The following is a 22,398-nucleotide window of genomic DNA, read 5'->3' on the forward strand; positions in this document are numbered from 1 at the left end:
TTTTCACATCTGGGCTTGAAGATGAAGTACCCTAATCCCCTTCTTCTAGGACCATCCATAACTTTTTCACATCTGGACTTGAAGATGAAGTACCCTAATCCCCTTCTTCTAGGACCGCATGAGCAGATTTGTAGGTGAACTTGTCACTCAATGCAAGTTGTCTAGATTATTTTATCTAGCTATCTAGCGATGTTGCACTGATGAAAATATTAAAGATACTAGTAGAAACCTCAGTCGGGAAGAGTGGGTTAATCATGTCAATCAAGTTGTAGCATTTTCGCATGAAAATATTAAAGATACTCGTAGAAACCTCATACTTCCTAGAGTACTTTCCGGGTAGCATTTTCACATGTTAATCAAGTCAGTTGCTCTACGAATGTCATGAGGGAATTTATAGCTATAGATAGGGGTGTAAACGAGACGAGCCTGAGCGAGCTCTAACCAAGCTGAGCCAGACTCGAGCTTTAGCCGAACCGAGCCTGAGCTGAGCCAAGCCCAAGGCATTCATCTAGCTTGACAGCCCTAGCTATAGAGTTCAGTGCTATAAAGAAAGTAAATGTATAGGCCTTATTGTGCATAGGTAACTTCTCAATTATAAATATATTTAATTATAAAAGTTATAATCAAGTGTACTTTTCACACATAGAATATCATATTTATCACATTACTATACATAAAGGTGTAAACATAAAACCAGACATGTGTAAAGAATCTATTGCAGAAATACAGTTTTATAATATCCAAATTATGACATAAGTTTAAAAACTAAAACCTGATAATTAAAAATTATATTATATAAAAAAATGTAGATAAATGAGTCTTCTTAAATTAAAATAAAATCACATTGATATTATATAAGATTTAAAAAATTTATTTCCGAAATATAATACATGGCCAGAATTAAGTTTGCTTTTACACTAAAGAGAAAGAAAACTTCTCATTTGATAATTACTATTTAACTTATTTAGTATAATCAAAATAATATAGCTAATTTATTTATTTATTATCATCAAAATCAAAAAGTAAACTATCAACACTAGGACTAACAGATATATATGCATTCGATTTTCAAAAGCCCAATCATACTAATTAAAAAAAGACCCTAAGAAGAAATAAGTGTTTAACATTATTTTAAAAGACAGACTAAATGAAATCCAACAACCATCAATTAAAATATTATATAACACAATTAAACATCAATCAAAAGCACACGGTCATGGAAATTCGGTGGAAATTACTAGCTAACTTTCAATCAAAGGCCAGCTTTCTTCACTCACAATGCTCTAGATATTAGGAAACATCATGACACCCCCAAACCGCAATTTCCATCAGAAACGTATTAAAATCTTCTGCTACGAAAAGCAAATAAACCCACATAAAATCTCTCCTCATGCCAATATACTACTTCGATGCCTGGTACTAGACAACTCAGAAAATAAAAGTACACCCCTTCTTCGTCTCCAACTAGTTCGCCAATTCCATTATTCATCTCAAATCATTAATGAGATAGAAGAGTGAAGATCAAACAATACGAATCATTTTGCAATTCTGCATGCAAACTTGCATATTAGTAGTGTAGAAAGAGAGAACGATCAACACCTATTCTTCAGACCATTGGTAGTGGAAAGAATTTTCATTTCAAACCAGCTGACAAAATAACATCAATGGTTTCATGAGAGCTAATGATACAAGAGCATTTGCACAAAAGCATGTCCCTAAAATTCTACAGGATTTCAAATAGCTAACAATGCCTTCTGCGTAATATACAAGGAAGCTATATAGTATTGCAATATCAAGAGGAAACATGTTAACCACATGCTAGAGGTGATGATCTCAAGGTTAACGGCATCAACCATCGCAAGCGACAATATCTGATCATCCGAATCATTAGTCTCAGATCCCAAAGATTGGGCCTGATGACCCCTATTATGAGGGCCAGGGTCTTCGTGATCTCCAGAACCTGGAGGATTCTCAAACCGGTCCTGATCTTTCTTCTCATCATTAGAACTCCCAGCACTGCCACCTTTTGAGAAACCTTGTACTAGGTCTGGCTTTGCTTCCACTCCTACTCGTCTCAGATGAAGCTGCTTATCTTTTGTGATTAGTTGAAAGCAAGAAAGAAGAAATCCAAATAAGAAAAGCTTAGAGTACCTGAAGGTATAAGTTAACCTCATCTGGACGTGAAAGAAATGGGAAATCACCTCCAGTTTTCAGGACTGCTCGCCTTGCTCCAGGATATCTTTCACTTAATTGATCTTTCAATTGTTGAGGAACAGCAGAATAGTCGTTTGTCTGCAAGAGTAGAGATGTAAAATTCACCTAAAATAAAATGCTTGTAGACATCAAGATTTTGACAATTTTTTTTGCAGAGAACGGAGAACCAAAATAAACATCTATGCCTCCTTTTCTTTTCTTTTTTTCTTCTTTTCATTGAAAAATGACTTATGCTAAGTCCAGAACATTCTGAACCGTAAAGCATGATAGATCTGCATCTGCAGTCACATAACATATTCTTTTTTTAATCTAATAAACATAATGTTCTCAAAATCATTTGAATATTTGAAATAAAGAATTTCTTCTAGCCCTTCTTTCTCTTGAAAGAAATGTTTTATGAAGATTCATTTAACATAATACATCCTGATTACTGCATTCCACTAAAGAAATGATCATATTCAAAAGTTACATTTTTTTTGGAGGCCCATGTACTCTAGCATCCCCAAACCCATATGAATTTATCACATTCATTGAACTAATATGAAGAGATTATCTTCATTGTGTGTGTGTGTATATATATATATATAATTAATATAATATATTCTTTACATAGATGCATATACATATAAGGTTACAAGCATTAATATATGCATATATATACTAATGCACCGGATCATATATGTTATTCCTATTATAATGGAATACTTGGTATACTGAAACATATTTGCCATCGTCACTAGATTAGATGAATTAATAAGAAATACAAACAGTCACTCATAGTACTTACATGTATACATAGACCTATTGAACATATATATATATACATTTATTTATTTAATGCTTGATCTTTTGTAGGTATTTTGGTTTCAGGTTTTTTATGGCTTGAGTGTAGATTTCACTTCCTATAATAGAGTATAATAGTAGACATAGAACCTATAGAAGATAGATTAAGTGTGACTCAACTGAGATGATTTCAACGTGTTCAAATTTCAAAGAACATGGCATGATAATAAACGTAGGGGAGTGACTTTCTAGAAGTAGAAGTGTACCTTGAAGGGGGGGAAAGACCAAAACTGACATTCGATTAAGGCATGAAGCAATAAGAAATACATCATATCACTTCATTTAGAATAGCCTTAAATTAGACAGCATGGATCTAAGTCATTTGGGGACGATAAGTTGTTCTTGACATTGTGGTCGCCGACTTGTTATTAGCTTTTTAGTTTTAGTTCAGGACTTCAAGTTACGCAGCCTTGGCCAAAGAAAGTTCATTTTAAGAATATCATATAAAGGTCTTCAGCTAAAAGAACTGTCCCAAGAAGCAATCCATGCCCTCACAGGCAGACTTCTTCAGTATGTCTAGTATTTGTTGTAGCACATATGCAGGTCCTATGCAGGTTTACCCCATAAGGAACAGCGTAGGGACTACAAAGGCATAGAGATGGGCCTATCTTCTGCCTTCCTCTTCAAGATCCTCACTATCTTTTAACTACAAAGTTGCTTTGCATATATTTTAACAGCTTGTAAATATCAAGTGCATGTGCAACCACACATGCGTCTGCATATGATATGCACTAACAAGCTCCTTGACTGTCTGCATACTGCAACCTCCTATTAGAACATTGGTTAGGACATAGAAGAGAAGGAAGGATATAGCTATACTTATATCATGAGATCTTTTACTTTTGCACAATATGGTGTACTATACGAGATCTTTATAATATATCCATACTTATATCAAAGCTAAAACAAAAGTAATATCAAAATATTCAAGAAAAGTAGAAATTAAAGAGTGCAAAATTTACTGATCTATCAGTTGATGCTTAAAGCTAATTCATATGTTTCAGTATACTTTTAGCTAAATCATAACGTTTAGTGAAAAAGATATACTAGTTTTCACAATATAAGATTACAAAAATATTTCAAACTAGCTTCTGACCAAATCAAAATCCCAGCCTTTCTAATTTGGTAATTTGACATTGCCATCACGTCAACTTTTATATCTTGCAGGATTTTAATTTGCACTTAAAATTTGTACACTTAAATTTCAAGCCACGGAAAAGAATTGCTAGGTTATGCCCCTATATGTGCTGCAAACAAAAAGAACAGCCACACTAACAAACACATGCATTGCATATACATGTATATAGATATACAATAAAGTAAAACATAGCTTAGAAGATCTATTGCAAAATGAAATATTGGTGACATACATCCATAATAGTGATGAAAGAATCTGAGAGTAGGAGGGGACCAACTGATGCCACACTTGCATTTAAAGTTAACCTTGAAGAAAGGTCATCCCTTGACAATGTTTCAACCTGAAATTTAATAGATCCAGTTGTCATCATGGAGATAATAACTGCCATTTGTGTAAATTAAAGTGCTCTTTAAGAGGGGGAAGAAAGAAAGTACACAACTGCCATTACAACTAATTCAACTAATTGCAAAAAGGTTCTAAGTATTAGTTTTCAGATCGGGATTGGGTCCTTGAAAAAATAATATGTATCAGTCATATTGATCTTCCTTTTTGGATGATTTGCTCGGGATCGGTCATATCGGCCTATCCATTTCGGGATACGGATTGGTGGCCCGTCATTTCAATCCATGGTACTAAGTTACTAACTATTTTCAAATTTACATCCAAACTCGAACAAACATGCTAGGGCTACAAATCTACAACATGACTTACTATAATGCTTTCCAACTTCTATCTCGATAAAGCTAGTACTTCCAGCGATATCGTTCATACCACCATAATCTCCCTTCTATAACTATTTATATGGGCATTTTCCGGTATATTACTTAATTCTTGTACCGAATGCACAGATACATCAAAATTAACACTGGAGTGATATATACAAGCAGCATCCCTGTAGCTCATTTTATGTGACTGGACCATATAATATTCATATAAGTTGCCTACCTATGGCCACACATACCCATTTTAGTATCAAGCAAGACGAGGTGAAGCAGAAGTACACACCTTACAACATGTATAAAATTTACACCCAGATCCTCATTTTTAATCTACGACATGGGGTTCTTTTGATAGGTTGACTATAGAAAAGTCAGAGAAAGCAATGTACATCCAAAAAATTCACTATTAATTATTTTATAACAAGAATTACACTATAAATATATCTTGTGTTGCTTGAGTTTTCTTTTTATATTCCGGGATCCACAAAGCCACAGGAAACTCCAGTCATATATGTATCAGATACTATATCAGATAAATACTTCACGGATACATATCCTATATCTACAAAATTAGTAGTCTCTAACTATATACATATATATTTTGTGTATGAATATTAATATAATCATATATATATAAGAAACAGAGAAAACAAAAATTAAAACTCAAGCAGGAGTATGGGTTGAACAGGAGATCTAAGCAAGAGTATGGGCTTAATTTGACTCCACTAGCCAGCCAAGTAAGCAAGTCAGCAAATAATTATCTACTAATAAAGATATAAACTTGATGTGTTATCTTCCCAAGCAAGCCATTTTCCCTGCCGCCACTTGATGTATCTTGATAAGCAAATTTCAACACCAAATAGAGAAGAAACTCTTGTATCTGCGTTACTAAAGACTTAGCCTCACCAGAAAGAGGGCCAAGCAAAAACCGGGCATTGTGCCTATGTGGAGTACTTTTTTAATTTTTTTTTTATTTCCATCAATCATTATCAAATTAATTTGTTATTTTCTTAACAAACATGATATGACAAGTGGAACCTATTTTTTTTTAAAAAAATTCTTATTTCTATCAATCATTATCAATTAATTACTAGTCAAGTTGGATCTTCACGACAGATTACTAATCGAGTTAGATCATCTTCACGATCAATTGATTTCTTAGAAGATTTAGATAAAATTAATGATGATAATGATGGTGATATTGACGAGACCCAATCTGATGGTGATGATAGAGATAAGACATGCATTCTTGCTACACAAACTTCTTAGAGATGTATTATTTTTACAGTAGGAAGAAAACTTTGCATATGCCACCCAAGATTAAGATCATAGAGTTAGACCTAAACAAGTACGAGAAGAATTTATTAAAGACAGAAGAAAGGAAAAGGACCATGTCAAACTCAACATAATTACAACCAGATGAGGGAAGGACTTAAGTCTGTTGATAGTAGAATATCAGGAGAGGTGCACCCACATGATAGTATGAGTTTATCATTATTACCATTATATCAATCACAAACACTAGAGTCACAACATTCTTATTGTACTCTATATCCACAAGTTGCATATGCTTATAGTATGCCTATGCCGGTGCTAGTCATTCCTGTGCATATTCACTATCCATATCTTATTATAAGATAATTGCAAAATTTTCAGTTGTATGAAGACTATGTGAGATGTTATAACAAGCAAAATTATTAGTGGATACGTTTTGAAAATTATCGACAATATTTAATGCAACATTTTTGTGTTATTCTTACGCTGGCAAATAAAGTCTTTGATCTTCCTCGTTATTCTACGTTTAACTAAATATTAATTTTAAATATTAAACTACATTCAAGGTTTGAAAAATCGGGATGGGGATCGAGATCGGCTAGATCAGCCATATCGATCGCCTAGATCAGATCGGATTTTTGTAAATTACGTAAAACTTTAAATATTATTTAAAAATGTAGAAAAATTTCTAAAAATTTAGAAAACATGACAAAAAAATAAGAAAATAATAATTGTTCATATATGAGCCCTAAAAATTAAATAGAAGTACTAACTTACTCAAAAGTCAAAACTTTGATGAATACCAAGTTGGCTCTCGTAAATTCCAGTGATCTGGTGCTCTAAAAAGTAATTACGTCATATCATTCATATCAAATAGATCTTGTTGTCTCTGAGGATGATAAATCAATATATGAATCTTGTGTCTGAGGATATAGAAAAGGATAATAACTAGCATATGGATTATGTGATTGTTTCAAATAATAAATATTTAATGAACCATAGTTTGTTGGAGTAAGATTTGCATCGTCAAAATTTGTTGGAGCTAAATCTCTCCATTAGAAAATAAGAGTGAGAAGAAAAGGAGAAATAAGTGAAAGAGAATGAAAAAAAGAGTAAAGAGAAAGGGAAAGAGCTTGGGGACATTAATAATTGATGTCCCCGAGTTGGACTCGGACTAGATCCATAATAGATCTAACCCGGTTTGATCAAAATCGGTCGATCCTAGCTGATCCTGATTCGATGAACCTTGGCTATAATAAATTTATATTGTGTGTTGAATATTATTGTGTTCAATTATATTATAGAGTATTCAATTATATTATAGAATGTTCAATCATTAATATTAATTTTAATGAATGTATCCAATCATATTATGTGTTAGATAATATTTATATTCAAACTAAAAATTAAAAATTGACATGCCGAAAACCCCAACATATAGATTATAGTACAGATGTTCTATAGATTATAGTACAAAGTAAAAGCCGAGTTCAAACAACAAGAAGCTCTCATTGTTTTGATGACTAGAAATACAGTCCTTAGTCCAAGAATACCATGAATCTTGATGAAATCCAATAGCATCTTTAGTTCTTGGCTTCTTTCCATCTGCATGGGATATCTTCCTTAGCTGATATCTATTAATGATTCTCCTTTACATACCAAAAGATATTCCAGTCAGATTAATAGCTAATATTCATGACGTCTACATCTGGTAAGATGCTGATAATAAAGATTTTATAGAAATTTCCCAACTGTTTGAAGAACATAAATAGCATGTATAGGATTCTAATATGAAGATTAAATGCTGACGCAAACTGACTATCCACTAACACCAAGAATTTCTTGGTTGTCTAACAAGCAGTAAAAGTAAGGAAGATAATGAATTTATAATCACGCCATTCATATTTGATTAAAGGTGAAAGGTATTTAACTATTAATGTTCGATATATTAGCACGTGACACTTGTAGAACTTCACTTATTATGGGATTAACATAGTTGGCAATATAGACTTGCATTAGGGTGTCTATTTCAATTATATGAAAATCAAGGAAGTGGACATGGAACAAAATATAGAAGAAATAAGTTTGTCAAGACTATCTTCTCTCTACATGCCTTTTCCTGAAGCAAAACTAGATCCCCAATTATTTTGTGAGTTTCATCTTACTCTCATGTTACTCAAAAAGTCAGAAGCAAGAACAGAAGTACAAAGTATAAACCCCTAGTCAATAAGGCAATATTCAATAGTTCTCCGTGCATCCATGCCTTATGGTTAAAAGGAATCTCCATTACATACCTTGCTTTTGGAGTTTATTAAGAATTAAACCCTGTGATTTCAATATTTTAATTCAACCCCACAAATTTTCACTATATCACCAGAAACACCCAGAGAAACAATTGCATATCATTGTATTTGCAAAAAAACACCGAGTAGGGTGTTTTTGGTGATGTATTAAAAATTGCAGAGGCTGAATAAAAATAATGAAAGGGAAGGTGTATACCTTAATTAGTACATTGTGAAATGGAAAAAAAATCCCTAGAAAGTATTTTACCCAACATAGCTGATAAAAAATATCAACTATAGAAATCAAAGCTCACATAATGCAGAAACACCTGGAGAGTTAGCATATAGAAGACATTTTACATAATCCTAGAATGATCTTTAAAGCGTGAGAATATAGCAATATATTGTTATGTGCACCTGGCCAACAACAAAGTCCACAGAGTCCGCAATGAATGGTTCATGTGGACCATCACGGATTCCTGTTAAGATGTATCGCTTCAGCAAAAAAGAAGGGGTCCAACTAACGCTGCGACATCAAAAAAATAATTGTCGGATTGAAAGGCTTGAAAATATCAAGATCTAAGGAAAAGAGAAATATTAGAATCCAAATATGGTGGCTTCTATTTCTCAGGATATAACAAACATAATGCAAGAAAAAAAAATCTTAAAAAGGAAAACTAAAAAGAAGGGACAGCAGCTAGTATTAATGAATATAATCCACCTTGGATGGAAATTTCAAACTTCCATCGGATATATAAAATGAGAGACTAACCCAAAGCTATTTCTAGGTGACACACTGCAGCCTATGCTTTGACAAATACCGTCTTCCCATTGTGATTGATTTACATCAGAGTATCAGATGTGCCTAGAATTCCTAACATGTCTCTAGGACAATACATCATTCAAAATTGGAATATGCATGGTGTCAACATACGCATAGAAAGAAATCCAAGTTTGCACTCAAGAGTCATTTTGACGCGATGATTGTTTTGCCTTTCTAGACTACCATGAATGAAAGTAGACATATTTGAGCAATCAAGTACATGAGCCGATGCTGTAATTGTCATACAGCAACTGTAATTATATATTCTCATACTTGATCCTTTGGATGAGTCAAGTAGTTAAAAATTAATAAAACCTGATTGGATCTCATAGATTAGCCAAAACTACCTTGATTACCCTTATTTTGGTAATGGTAGGATCTGCTGACATCGAGATGTGAACTGAAACTTAAGTAATTGCTCTTTCTCAAAGCTGAATTAATTTCAGCCTAAGAATCTCCACAAAAGACTTAAATCAACTCAACACCAAAGTCAAACAGAGATCTGATCTAAGGCAGTAGTCTTGAAAGGCTAACAGGTAAAGAACAGTAAAATAATATTTTGATTAAAGCAATAGATGTTTATTCTGAAAAAAGTTGAGAAAGAAGTTGAAGGGTTACCAACACAGATTGACTGGAAAGGAGGGATCAGATGATTGCATGGTGCAAAGACAGATTGCAAGAGTAGCTTGTACCTTCAGATTTCATCAAAATCTCCCTTTGAAAGGAAAAGGATAAAGAAGAAAAGAGTATTTTAACTAGCAGCGGTGATTAAAATTTGTATCTTCAAAGCTACCAAGTCACTGGGTTTCATGTTCTAGATTGGTTTATTTGACTTGGGAAAGAGAATCGAAGAGAAGGAAGCAAATAGAAGCAATTATAAAGCCCAAGATGGTTTATAATTCTGAATAGAGGAGTTATCTTTTGATACAGTTAGGTGAGGCAAGAATTAGGAGATGGGATAAAATCCCACTAACTTAAGAATGCTGTCAGCTGATGTAACATTCTCATTGGTAACATCTGATGTTTCTCATAATGTTGCTTCCAGTAATTAAGTTGCATAAGCAATATAATACTCCTATATCTGCCTAATGGGAGAAGGTGATCTAAGATAAATTTTAATTAATTTTCTCCCTTGTCCAAGTAATGAAAAATTTAACATGAAATGCCAGATGCTTTTCACAGACAAAAACTGTTTTTGAACTAAGGCATATTGTATGATAAATGAATAGATTCTTGTCGCAAATTGCTCATAGTCAATAAACAGAAATTATATAAAAGGATGATGCTATTTGAAAATGCATAGATTAGAAGATTCACCAAATGATTAAATTTGAACCGCCATACATCAAGCATGAAATCAGACTTTGGAAGGAAAACGACCAAATGTTCAGAAAAAATTGGAAATTACAGGTTTGCAAAACTAGAAATTAAAGGGATGACAGGCCATAAGACAGATATTAGAATCTTGTGCTGCCAGCAGATTTACAGATAAGACACTAATGTGGTAACATAAGATAAGTATAGTATATTAACTTGTATAGTGCAGTTACAGAACAGCATTTTTTATAATGCAAGATGAGAATGCATACATTGGTGACCACGGCATGGCAGTTGCAAACTTGTGAGTCTCTAAAAACGAGTTTGACAGGACCAATGATTTTACCCGCCGTGGACGGTGTTGAGCAAATATCTGTGCAAGAAATCCTCCAAGAGATGTTCCATAGATATGTACCTACTTATAGAAATAGGGGTTAGTTGAGTTTTTATTTGATATCATACACACCAAGAAAGATGAGGACCTGAGTTTGAAAAAATAGTGAAAAACCAGACACACACACAAAGAAAGTGTCACATCATTTATTTAATAATTAACTAAATGATGGTGCAACAATGTGTATCATGTCATGCTACCTTTTCCTCGGAGGCGAGTTTCCATCAAATCGCCCATTTTCATTTGAGATTGCTATCTGTTTGAACTTGGAAACTATAGTTTCAACTTTCAACTGTTCTACTTATCACATGCATAATTGAAAGGCATCAAAAGAGGATCGTTAATTCAGGACTGTTTGTCCAGTAAAACAAGTTTCTACATCCCGTATACCTCAAATTTTATGGCATGTTTTATCCTACTCATGGATGTCGTTCCCATCAGCACAGTCGGCACTGGTCGATACATGCCTTCCTAGTGAATTATTGGTACCGATATGAGGAGAGTATCTCAATACTCCCTTATGACCACCCATAGCAATGCATTCCACAAGGAGTTAAGCATATTTTATTTATAAGCAAGCTAATTTAACATCTTCTTCATCCCTTTTGATACCTCTTTTCATTGTGGTGATCGATCTATATAGATTATCATTCAAATTTAGAAATAAAAAGAATTCAGTTTTCCCAAAGAAAATTAGGAAGAATGATGAGATTAAAATTTAATTGCATATGTTACACTAATATCTAATGCTGGAAGACTTTATATTAGCCCTAAAAACCTATTTTAAGCCCCACAGAGAGGTTTAAAGATTGTTTGTTTTTAAATGTAAGATTATTAAGTGTGCCAAAAATACACCGACTTGGCATGACATATGCCAGTGATGCATACCATGCCGAGCCAAGGTCTGCAAGCCTCCTATCTTTGGCATGACAATCCTTGATTATACTTAATTGGTTGTCATGTATATATTGTCAATAATAGATCTTCAACCATAACATAAACAACTAATTTAAACCTACCAGCTAAGATGCAAACATAGATCCAAGGAATTGATGAAAGATCGATATTTCTCACAGATTAATTAGTTAAAAAAAGTGTACAGATGCAGCATACAAGTATGGATCATTGAGCGTTCATTAACATGATTTAGAAGTCCTATAACAAATTGAGCAAGATCAAGGCTCAAGCAATAAACACTAAGTAACCTTATAGGCTATTTTCGTCTCAACGAGGGTTTTCACTAGCCTTATGGGGCTATTTTGGTCTTTTTGTTTTTCAAGCTATTTTTGTATTTTGCTTTACTTTTCCTATATAAAGGCTTATAATCCTCTTTTTCTTGGTTAATAAATATTTCGAGAATTTTCACATATTGAGTGTTTGTTGGTGGATATCAACATCGATGAATTGTAATACCCCGATTGGTGGATTCTTCGGATTTGATAACTTTTCTTACATGTTCTTCTCAATTTACAATAGAGGAGTTTGCCCTACATCAGTTTTGGTATCAGAGCCAATTCGATTCTCATTTTATGGATGCTTCACCTCCTAGATTCCACACTGTGCCACATTTTTTCTTAGATCAATCGCTCCACGAACACCGGAGCACTACGAAATTCGTCGCCTGTCAACATTTAGTTTCAGATCCGAGTTGCACGAGGAGATCACCATTAATAAAGGGCAAAAGAAACCATTACCATTACTAAATCTCCACGTGAAGTTAGAAAATCATCAAAAGTAAGTTTTATTCAATAACTCATCTTCTCATCCTGTTGTAGATAAAGAAAAAAGAAAATCAAAATTTTTAATTCAATTTATCGTTTCCTTTTTATCTTTGAGCATTGAATTTCGAAACTTCAAAATTACGAATTTCAAATTTAGGAGATATTTGTTTTTCTTATTTACCTCAATTAGTTTCCTTAATTTTGGGGTTAGTATCTTTCTTATCCTAACTTTCTAAATCTTTCAAAATTTTAATTACCTTTTTTTTTCAAATTTTGAAATACACATTTTCCCTCCAAATCAAACCCAAAGCTTAAACCCATTAACCCATCAACTCAACCAGACCTTTTTAAATCCAAATCCATTAACCAACACCAAACCCATCAATTCAACCAAACCCTTTTAAACCCAAATCCTTAACCAACACCAAATTCATCATTCCAAAGCCCAAAGCCCACTAACCAACTAAGACCACTAGCCTAAACCCCTCCATCATCATTTAAACCAAAACCTAACTCAATCCAATAACCCAAACCCTCACGTAACCCTTCCCTATCAATCCTTCTCCCAGCCAATCCCACCCCAATCTTCTTCTCTAGCCTTATCCTGTTGACGCCGCCTCCCTTTCCCACACTTCTTTCACCTTTCAACGGCGTCCCTCTACTTGCTACCATCACCTTCACCACCATAACCTCACCTCAACATCGCTCCGTCGAGCTCTTTGCCGATGTTGACTCGCTAGGATCCTTATCAAATCGATGGCACCACCACCTCGACAATTGCCGTTCATCAGCCTCCACTATTGTGAACGGCACCATCACCTTTTTCGTTGCCACTGTCACCTCCAACATCGATATTGCCGCAACCGCCATGTTCGCCGCTCCGCCGCACCACCCCACCTCCAACACGAAGCCTACCATAGTCCATCGTCTTTGTTGGCCCCATCACACCCAGCGACCCTCCACCGTCGACTTCAGCGCCTCATCGCCACTCCCTGCGGCCTTTGTCAACCTCCATCACTTGCGTCGTCACCGCCATTTGCTCCCTACTTTGTAGCCTGCGCCACTGTCTTCCTCAGCCCCATCACACCTTGTGGTATTAGCAACAGATACAGTCATCACTACTACCACCACTACAACTTCCTCCACTACCACCTACCGCTGCCGCCGCCACTGTTGCTTCCTTCACTGCTGTCTGCCACTACTGCTGCCGCAGCCACTACCGTTGCCATCTGTGCCGTTGCTGCCGCTGTTGAAATGCTGGCATAGTTGTCACCTGTACCGCTGCTCCACTACCATAATGTTTTTTCGTTCAAATGCCTACATACATTTGCAAATACAAAGAATGCATTATATTTAGGGTTATTTTTTTGTTTGTTTTGCTTATTAGATTAGCCTCTAAATATATGGAAGGCAACTTTATTTTAGTTATGGAATGAATTGAGTTATTCCCCAAATATTCTCCTCTTCTCTCTTCTTTCCTTCTACCACGGCTACACCGCCTCTAACCCCGTCGACCAGCATACTACCATAGACCCTTAGGAGAGGCCCACTTCTCCCTTTTCTTCTACTATTCCTACACCTTCTTATTCACATCCACCATCCGTAACCTTCCACCATGATCAACCCTATTGGTGTCACCCCATCATCGCTAGTCAACCACCACCATATTCTATCTAAGAGTCTGTGCCTCTACCCATGGATCTCAATTTCCGCTCAGATGTGAATTCATCAATTCAAACCTTCCGACCTTCGTACACTGTTTTGACGATATCTCTCAATCTAGGCATCCAATTCAAGTGAAATTAGATTCGTTGGAAAGCTTTCTCCCAGGGTTACAACATATCAAAATTTCGCGACGAACCAACAACTAGATCCATTAGAAAATATCTTGAAAACTCCGTATAAATTCCTATCCAAAACTAGTTGCACGTCGGATCAACCCTTTTTAAAGGGAGATTGTATCAATATCCTTTATTTCTTTAGTGTTATTTGTCAATCTCTAAATAGCAATTGTCTTTCTTTTAGTGTGGATTATAACCCTACATCTGTTTCATTAACACAAACGCTTGAGCCTACTAGTGCCTACCTACTTATATTGTTTACTCAAATTAAAATAATTAATATTAATTGTAGAACTAACTAGGCTAGAGGAAAAATCTTGACATATCTAAAGTCACCATCTTTATCTCAGGAGCATGTAATACTGGTTTACAACTTTTTGCTAAATCTGACTGACTTTTATTAAAAACTTCATAAGTGGTTATAGATTATTTTATCTATTTCTCTCTTATTATTCGTTGTGATCTCTTGGTTTATTTCATTATTCATTTTCTGCATTTGTTCCCTCACTAGTGAAGACGCATTGCATGAACCTTCATAGTAGTAAGATAGTCTTGAGCATTCCATCTCAATCTATTATGGAACCCAATGCTATGAAAATTTTCGTAGATTTTTACAAGGGTTTATTAAAAATATTACGACTAGATTGAATGACTTCAATGCCCGCCTTGAGACTATTGAGATGAGTCATGAACAACAATGAGAACAAGAGTGACGTCGGTGCATCCAACATGAGTGCCAAGCATGCCATTACTTACTCTCGTATGAATTTGTTTTTTATTTTCACAACGAAGCTCTTCGATTCTTAAATTCTCAAAAAAAAAACTAAATTCGAGTGTTACAAACCAGACCGATGAGGGTTGGGTTGGTTATTTGGATTAAAGGGAGATCTTGATGGTGATTCGAGTGTTCCATAACTTCCATATTTCAAATTTTAAGATCATTGCATTTTGTTACTCAGAGATATTAGGATTTTGCACACAAAATGGTGATCATCCTTTTTCTCCCAACATTGCTATTCATCTTATCTGTTCTAAAAATCAAAGTTGTGCATGAGAATAAGAGGTGGTTATACACAAAATAATAATTTTTACCAAGCGTTCAGTTAAAGTTGATGATTTAGTAAATTGGTATCTTTCTATTAGAAGCAATTTCACAATAAAAAAGAAATCTGATGTGTTAATGATCATCCTTTATAGCTAATAAAGGTCTTTCCTTCCACTGGAATTGAAGCTTGGCACTTCTCAAAAGCTGAAGCATTTCTTTCTAGAATCTCTAATAGTTTGAACTCAGTATGGAGAATGAGCTGAATGCTGTCAGTCGTTGCTTCATAACCTTAGCAAGATGCCATTCACCTTAATGGTTCTTCCTATCACCTTTTTCTGACTAGGAGGGAAATCCATACGAACTATATATAGGCAAAAGACCCTTGTCTGGCTTCACCATCTTGTCAAGTTCTATAGTTACTGAGCTAAAGTTTTGATGCAAGAAAACATAGCAAAAGTAACTAAATCCGGGGAATCCACCGACCGGAGTGTTGGAATCTACTAATAGAACACCTGGTATATCAAAACTCCCAAAATATATATTTATTGAAAAAAGAGGACTACAAGCTTTTATATAGGCAAAGCAAAGCAAAAGACCAAACTAACCATGATACATTAATAAGCAAAAATAACAAAAATAGCCCTATAAGGCTAGTCAGAATCCTTGTTAAGCTAGAGAACCACAGGTATAGTAGTGTCTACATCAACTCTCTCCGAGTGAAAAAAAACTCAACCCAGTCGAGTGAGGGTGTGGGCGGCTCTAATAGAACTCTAAGATGTTAGGATCAAATTGCTGTAACTCCTCACAAGTGATCCATGTACAATCAAACTCTGACCAACCTTACCAGCAAACTAGAAAGCAGTGAACTCCTTCTGTAGGTAACAGGTGTAGCATATGGTCCAGTGGAAATATTTGTAGGTAGTATGTAAGCCACTAAATCTTTGATATTAAAAGTTAAACTAATGTTGTAATCAGAGAGAATATTGATGACATAAGCATTAGTCTCTATCCGTTTTAGAACTTGGAAAGGTCTTGTACTACGATCATGCAACTTATGAACAACTCCTAAAGGGAATCGTTTGGGTCTAACATGAATCATAACATGATCTCCTATATTAAATCGACACGCTTGTGTAAATCAGTATATATTTTATACTGAAGATTACTTGTCTCAATTCACTTGTTGATCTCCTGATGCAATGAATGAACATGATGTATAAATGCTTCGGCAAACTCAGAGACTCTAGCATGAAATGACATGGACAAAAGATCTAAAGGTTTGCGTTTTTAAAACCATAAAGACCTCAAATGGGCTCATACTTATAAACCTATTGATGAAATTATTATATGTAAATTGGGCTATAGAAAGAATGGCATCTCAGTTTTTTTTATGATTACCAACGAGACAATGCAAAAAAATTTCAAGACTACGATTGATCATCTCGATTTGACCATCGGTTTGGGGATGATAGGCTATGGAGAACTTTAATTTTGTGTCAACCATGTGCTATAAATTTTTTCAAAAGTAGCTCATAAAGCAAACTTCGAAGTCAAATACAATAGTTATTGCAAGACCATATAACTTGACTATATGGGTAAAATACAACTTTTCCACATGTGACGTATCAAAGGTCTTGACACAAGGAATGAAATAAGCTATCTTAGAGAAGCGATCCACGACCACAAAGATCAGATCATGTTTTCCAAATGTGCATAGTAATTAAAGGACAAAATCTATACTCACGTCTTGCCATAGTTGATTAGGCACAGGTAACTGAGTATAAAGCCTAGTGTTCTTTTGATATTTTGCCAGTTGACATGTCTGGCATTAATGAACTAATTTTGCTATATCACGCTTAAGACTTGGCTAGCAGAATTGACGCTCAACTTATTTGATAGTCTAATCATGTCCAAAATGGCCAAATAGACCATTGATAGGGATCTCTCAAACTATTAAGTCACGTCTAGATATACGGGAGCAAAAAGCTTGTTAGTTTTAAACAAGTAACCATCCTAGAGTGAATAATTATCCAAAACTACATTCGAGTCACTTACCAATGTGAGAACAATTTCTCTAAAGTCAGAACAAGATTCCTTTATTATTTTTAAATTTAGTGACTTTGATGCTAACTCAAAATAGAAGACTAACCTGTCAGCTAAACGCATCAGCTGCTTTATTCTCAACCCCAGCTCTATGTTGAGTACAAAAGTGTACACCTATAAGAACTCAATCCAACGAGCATATCTCGTATTGAGTTTCTTCTAAGAATTCAAGAATCGAAGAGCTTCATGGTTTAAATAAAGGATAAATTCAAGTGGGAGTAAGTAATGACGTCAATTGCGCAAAACTTAAATAACCACAAAATTTCTTACCATATGTGGAATACTTTTGTTTAGCCTCATTAATTTTCTCGCTAAAATAGGATGGCATTCCATGCTAAGAACACTGTTAATCCCAATTCACGAGGCATCACATTTCACCTCAAAGATTTTAGAAAAATTAGAAAAACGCATTACAGGCGCTGCTATCATCCTTCTCTTGATTTCTCAAAAGCTTTACTTAGCAACTTGCCCCAATGGAAATCTCCTTTCTTCAGGCAAGCAGATTGATGAGTCGATGAGATGATAGTACTAAATCCTTTGAATTTGGAATTTTTTTTTAACAGAGAGTCTTTATTCTTCCTTTTTTTTCTTGATCTACAATGAGAAGAGAGGTTAATCTATTGAATAACACAACTTACTTTTGATAATTTTTGAGCTTCATGTGGAGATTTCGTGCTAATGATGGATTCTTTTTGTCCCTCATTAATGGTGGTCTCCACATGCAACTCGGTTTCGAAACTCACCATGTCTGTTGCGTAGTAGGGTGATTGCTCAAGCGAAAAATAGATGCGGTGGGGCATAGAGTCCAAGAGGTGCAGAATCCATAAATTGGAATTTTTAGCTTTGATACCAAAGTTGATGTAAGACAAACTCCTTGATCGCAGATTTGAGAAGAAACATAGCAAAATTAACTAAACCCAAGAAATCCGCCAAATGGAGTGTTGGAATCCACCAATAGAACACTCCGTATATCAAAACTCTCAAAATATTCATTCATTAAAAAATAAAGGACTACAAGCCTTATATAGGCAAAGCAAAATAAAAGACCAAACTAACTATGATACCCTAATAAGCAAAAATGATAAAAATAGTTCTATAAAGCTAGCCAAAATCCTCGTTAAGCCAGAGAGTTACAAGTGCAACTCTCTTGGGCCTATGAGAGTGAGCATGACGTATAGTGGTGTCCTTACCAAGTTCAGTTGCAAATGGACTCAAATACATATAAAGTATGGACTGATAAGGATGTGGCACAATACTAGAATGACATGGCTCCTATAACTGACAAATGGCTTGCTCATAATGATAGCTAACTCCAGAATATCACATATGATACATCTCAAGAGTGAAAAATGGCTTGAATCAGAGTGATGAGACTACTTCTCTAAGTTTTCCTAGAAAATTATTACATTCCTTATAGTTAATGATCTCCCTTCCGATCAAAGACAAAAAATAATTGATGCTATAGTCCTATTTATATTTTAAAAAAATGTCCATCTTCTGATGCATGCAAAGAGAATAGCTACTATAGATAAAAAAAATATAGAGATCAAATACAACAATACATAGTAGCAACATCTAAACTACTTTGTCAAAAAATAACTCAACAACTTTAAATAAGGAAGAAGAAGCACTAAATACATCATGAGACATCTAGCAAAAACAAAATAGTCAATAATTGAATCCTAAGAAGAAACAAAATTAAAATAAGTTTGATTCCTTACATGATGAATATTCATGGTGTCCAAGAATTTCTCAAATGCATGAATCCACTCATGGTGATTCCAAACACGAGGTATATCAACAGAAATCACTCGGTAACCCTGAAAAAGAATTCATGGTTATACATTACTCATTTCTTCAAATTGGTAATAGAAACAAAATAAGTAAATAATAATGCTTTAACAACATCCCATGAAGAAAACGAGGATTATTGAAATATACATGTGTAGCAGACCAAGCATGCTAAAGATCCAGTTGGTGAAGAAAAGATTGATACAAAAACAAATTTGAAGATCAATTGTATATCTTGCAATTCTTACAAGTTACGACATTCTGCTTTCTATTTCATAAGCATGTTACATCACACTACATGTTCCTGAAACATCTGCCAAACAATTATCCAGTTTCCCCAATTTAGTTAAGTGTATTATCAATAGTTTTACAAGGATGCAGCATACCAAATTACCAACAAATGATGAAATGGATTAAAAATAAAGTGAATATTGTATTCTCTCTAAAGTACCTTCATCGACAAGGACATGATCTGCTTGTAGTATACATCAGCTGTTCCTGCAATTCCAGGAATGCAAACAAGTGGAGGGACAGCCTTGGGACCGAAATCATAGTACCTCCAATGCTTAGACCCAATCTGCAAATAATGCATTGCATCTTAGAAAAATACGCCTATACCAACATATACTACTCCAGCATATCAATTTTCTTAACAAGGTTGATCCTGCAGACCAGGATATCCTCAGATCAAAACCGTCACTAAACTCTAAACCACACTACAAAAATGATAATGCCCTAAAATAATTTAGGAATATAAACAATCAAAAATCAACCAGAAGTCTACTATCTAGAAAATGATGTGAAACTTCTACCGACGCATAATTAGGCAACAGGGTAAAGAGTAATCTAAACATAAAAGCAGGTCTGTAAAATAGAGAAACATAATAACTTTACAGAAGATTAATATATGCTTCACTTCCAATCTCATAGCAGCAAGAATTAATAAATGACGAAACATAAACAACATTAAAGAACTCAATTAGATAACTGAAATCATAGGTGGTATATCAAATAAGATCCGTAATTGGATCCTCCAATTGGATTTGTTGCTAAGTTTCACAAAAGCTCAGGGTAGAAAGAAGACACAGGGAGAGATCTGGTACCGGGATCTGGTGGAGGGGAACGAGGGACTTGAAGTGGACGAAATCTCCCGGCGCCGAGGAGACGCCCTTCATCTCTCTCTCTCTCTCTCTCTCTCTCTCTCTCTCTCTCTCTCTCTCTCTCTCTCTCTCCACTCGACGATCAAAGGAACGGAGAGAGAGGAATCCAGGAGAGATCAATGATTGCTAAATCTATTCGAGGAGGGGCAGAGTGGGAAGACGACTTTGGGTTGAAGGGGGAGGGGGGGTGTATTTTGGGTAAATGGAAACAAACAGAGATAAGAAGAGTTTGAGCTTAGCTGTCACGAAAGCTAGACTTAAATAATTCGTGCTACAAACCAACCTGGACACGACCGGAAGCTCTGTTTTGCTAGCGTGGGAGAGGTCCGACCGACCCCGCACCTGTCAGTCAACTGGGACGAGGTGGCGAAGGGGCCCACAGAATTAAGGATTAAAGATAGCGCGATTATGATCATGGAATGTGCGCGATCATGCATTAACGTGAATTCGGGAAAGCGATAGGACCGACTAATCCGCGGGTTTAACGCCCTACAGCTGGCGGTGCACGTCGGAGGAGCCTGGTGGATTTTCTTGCAAAACTTGAACTTTTTTAGATTTCAACTAGCCTGTGATCATTAAATTACTATAGTACCCTTAGAACAATGAACATAAAACTATCCTAATATGATCATCCAATGGGTTGAGGTGGCCAATGGAAAGAGGTGAAAGGGGATAAAGGAATCCATCCTGACATGACAATGATGTGACAAAGGTGATATGAAAATTAAGTTTATTTAGACAGTTAAATATTATAATAGTCATATTTCATAATTTAAATATTATTTATTAAAATTATATCTTATACTGTATAGTACTAGATGTCATTCTGTAATATTATGTTGGGTTAAATATAACTTGATTAGGATTTTTTTACAACGAGAAAAGATGGGTTTTATTATGAAAGGAAAAGAAAAAGGAGTTTAGATGAAAATAAGGAAAATAATGAGATGTTTAAATAAAATTTTGACTTTTACTAAACTCAAAGCTAAAAATAACCTCACATGTCTTTTATTCGAATGTCCCTGTGTCTAGCTTATTTGGAGATGGGTACTAATCTCGACAGGCTTCGGATCTCGATGTCTAGGTACGAATGTACTTAGGTATGGTATATTTACGTATTGATAAAAATAAATATCTTATTTAATTAAATCTAATTTTTAAATAATTTTATGAATCACATCCTATATTTTATCTATTTTATAATTCGCACTCCGTTTTTGATAATTCTATGACCTGACTCCTCCACTTTTTCTTTAATTTTTATTTAACACCTTGGATTAATAATTTATTAACTACCTAATACCTTATCTTTTTCATCCTCTCATCTGATCCTCTTTCCATCTTCCCTCGTAATCTTTAATCATCTCAAACGAGGAAAAGGAGGAGGATGAGAGGGAGGACGAGAGAAGATGGTGGCGATGGTGATTGTGGGAGGAGATGGATGGTCCGAGAAAAATTGTAGAGGAGCAGAGAGGATGGGATGGGGGCGATGGTGTATTTTAGTAATTTGATTAATATCAATTAGTTAAAATAATATCAGGGTGTTAAATAAAAATTATATGAAGAAAAAAAAAGTAGTTGAATTATAAAATCATTAAAGATGAGATATAAATAAAATATAGGGTGATTATTTCTTAATTTTTAATTCTGACAAACCAAGCTTAATTAGATCGATTAGATTTGTGTACAAGTTATAAGAACTTCGATTGATTAAACAATCAAAATATTTTGC

General features: G+C 34.8%; 1 protein-coding gene across 1 annotated transcript; it reads right to left on the reverse strand.

Annotated features, from left to right (window-relative positions):
- Positions 1-1,614: 1,614 nt before the first annotated feature.
- On the reverse strand, positions 1,615-20,865 carry LOC140763424 (uncharacterized). Its single transcript, XM_073101616.1, has 8 exons — positions 20,610-20,865; positions 19,958-20,083; positions 19,437-19,535; positions 10,884-11,026; positions 8,889-8,997; positions 4,428-4,535; positions 2,152-2,292; positions 1,615-2,084 (listed from the first exon to the last, which is right to left on the reverse strand). The coding sequence occupies exons 1-8, from the start codon at positions 20,679-20,681 to the stop codon at positions 1,734-1,736; spliced, it is 1,149 nt and encodes a 382-aa protein (XP_072957717.1). The 5' UTR covers positions 20,682-20,865; the 3' UTR covers positions 1,615-1,733.
- Positions 20,866-22,398: the final 1,533 nt, after the last annotated feature.

Source organism: Typha angustifolia, chromosome 7, assembly GCF_048772165.1.
Source record: "Typha angustifolia cultivar Huaian chromosome 7, ASM4877216v1, whole genome shotgun sequence".
Taxonomy (NCBI): Eukaryota; Viridiplantae; Streptophyta; class Magnoliopsida; order Poales; family Typhaceae; genus Typha; species Typha angustifolia.

Coding starts and splice junctions, on each gene's coding strand:
- LOC140763424 (XM_073101616.1), bottom strand. CDS start 20,681: ATGAAGGGCGTCTCCTCGGCGCCGGGAGATTTCGTCCACTTCAAGTCC. Junction 11,027..19,436: donor ACACCATGAATATTCATCAT/GTAAGGAATCAA, acceptor TTCTATAAGTAG/GTACATATCTATGGAACATC. Junction 8,998..10,883: donor GCCATGCCGTGGTCACCAAT/GTATGCATTCTC, acceptor TTGATGTCGCAG/CGTTAGTTGGACCCCTTCTT.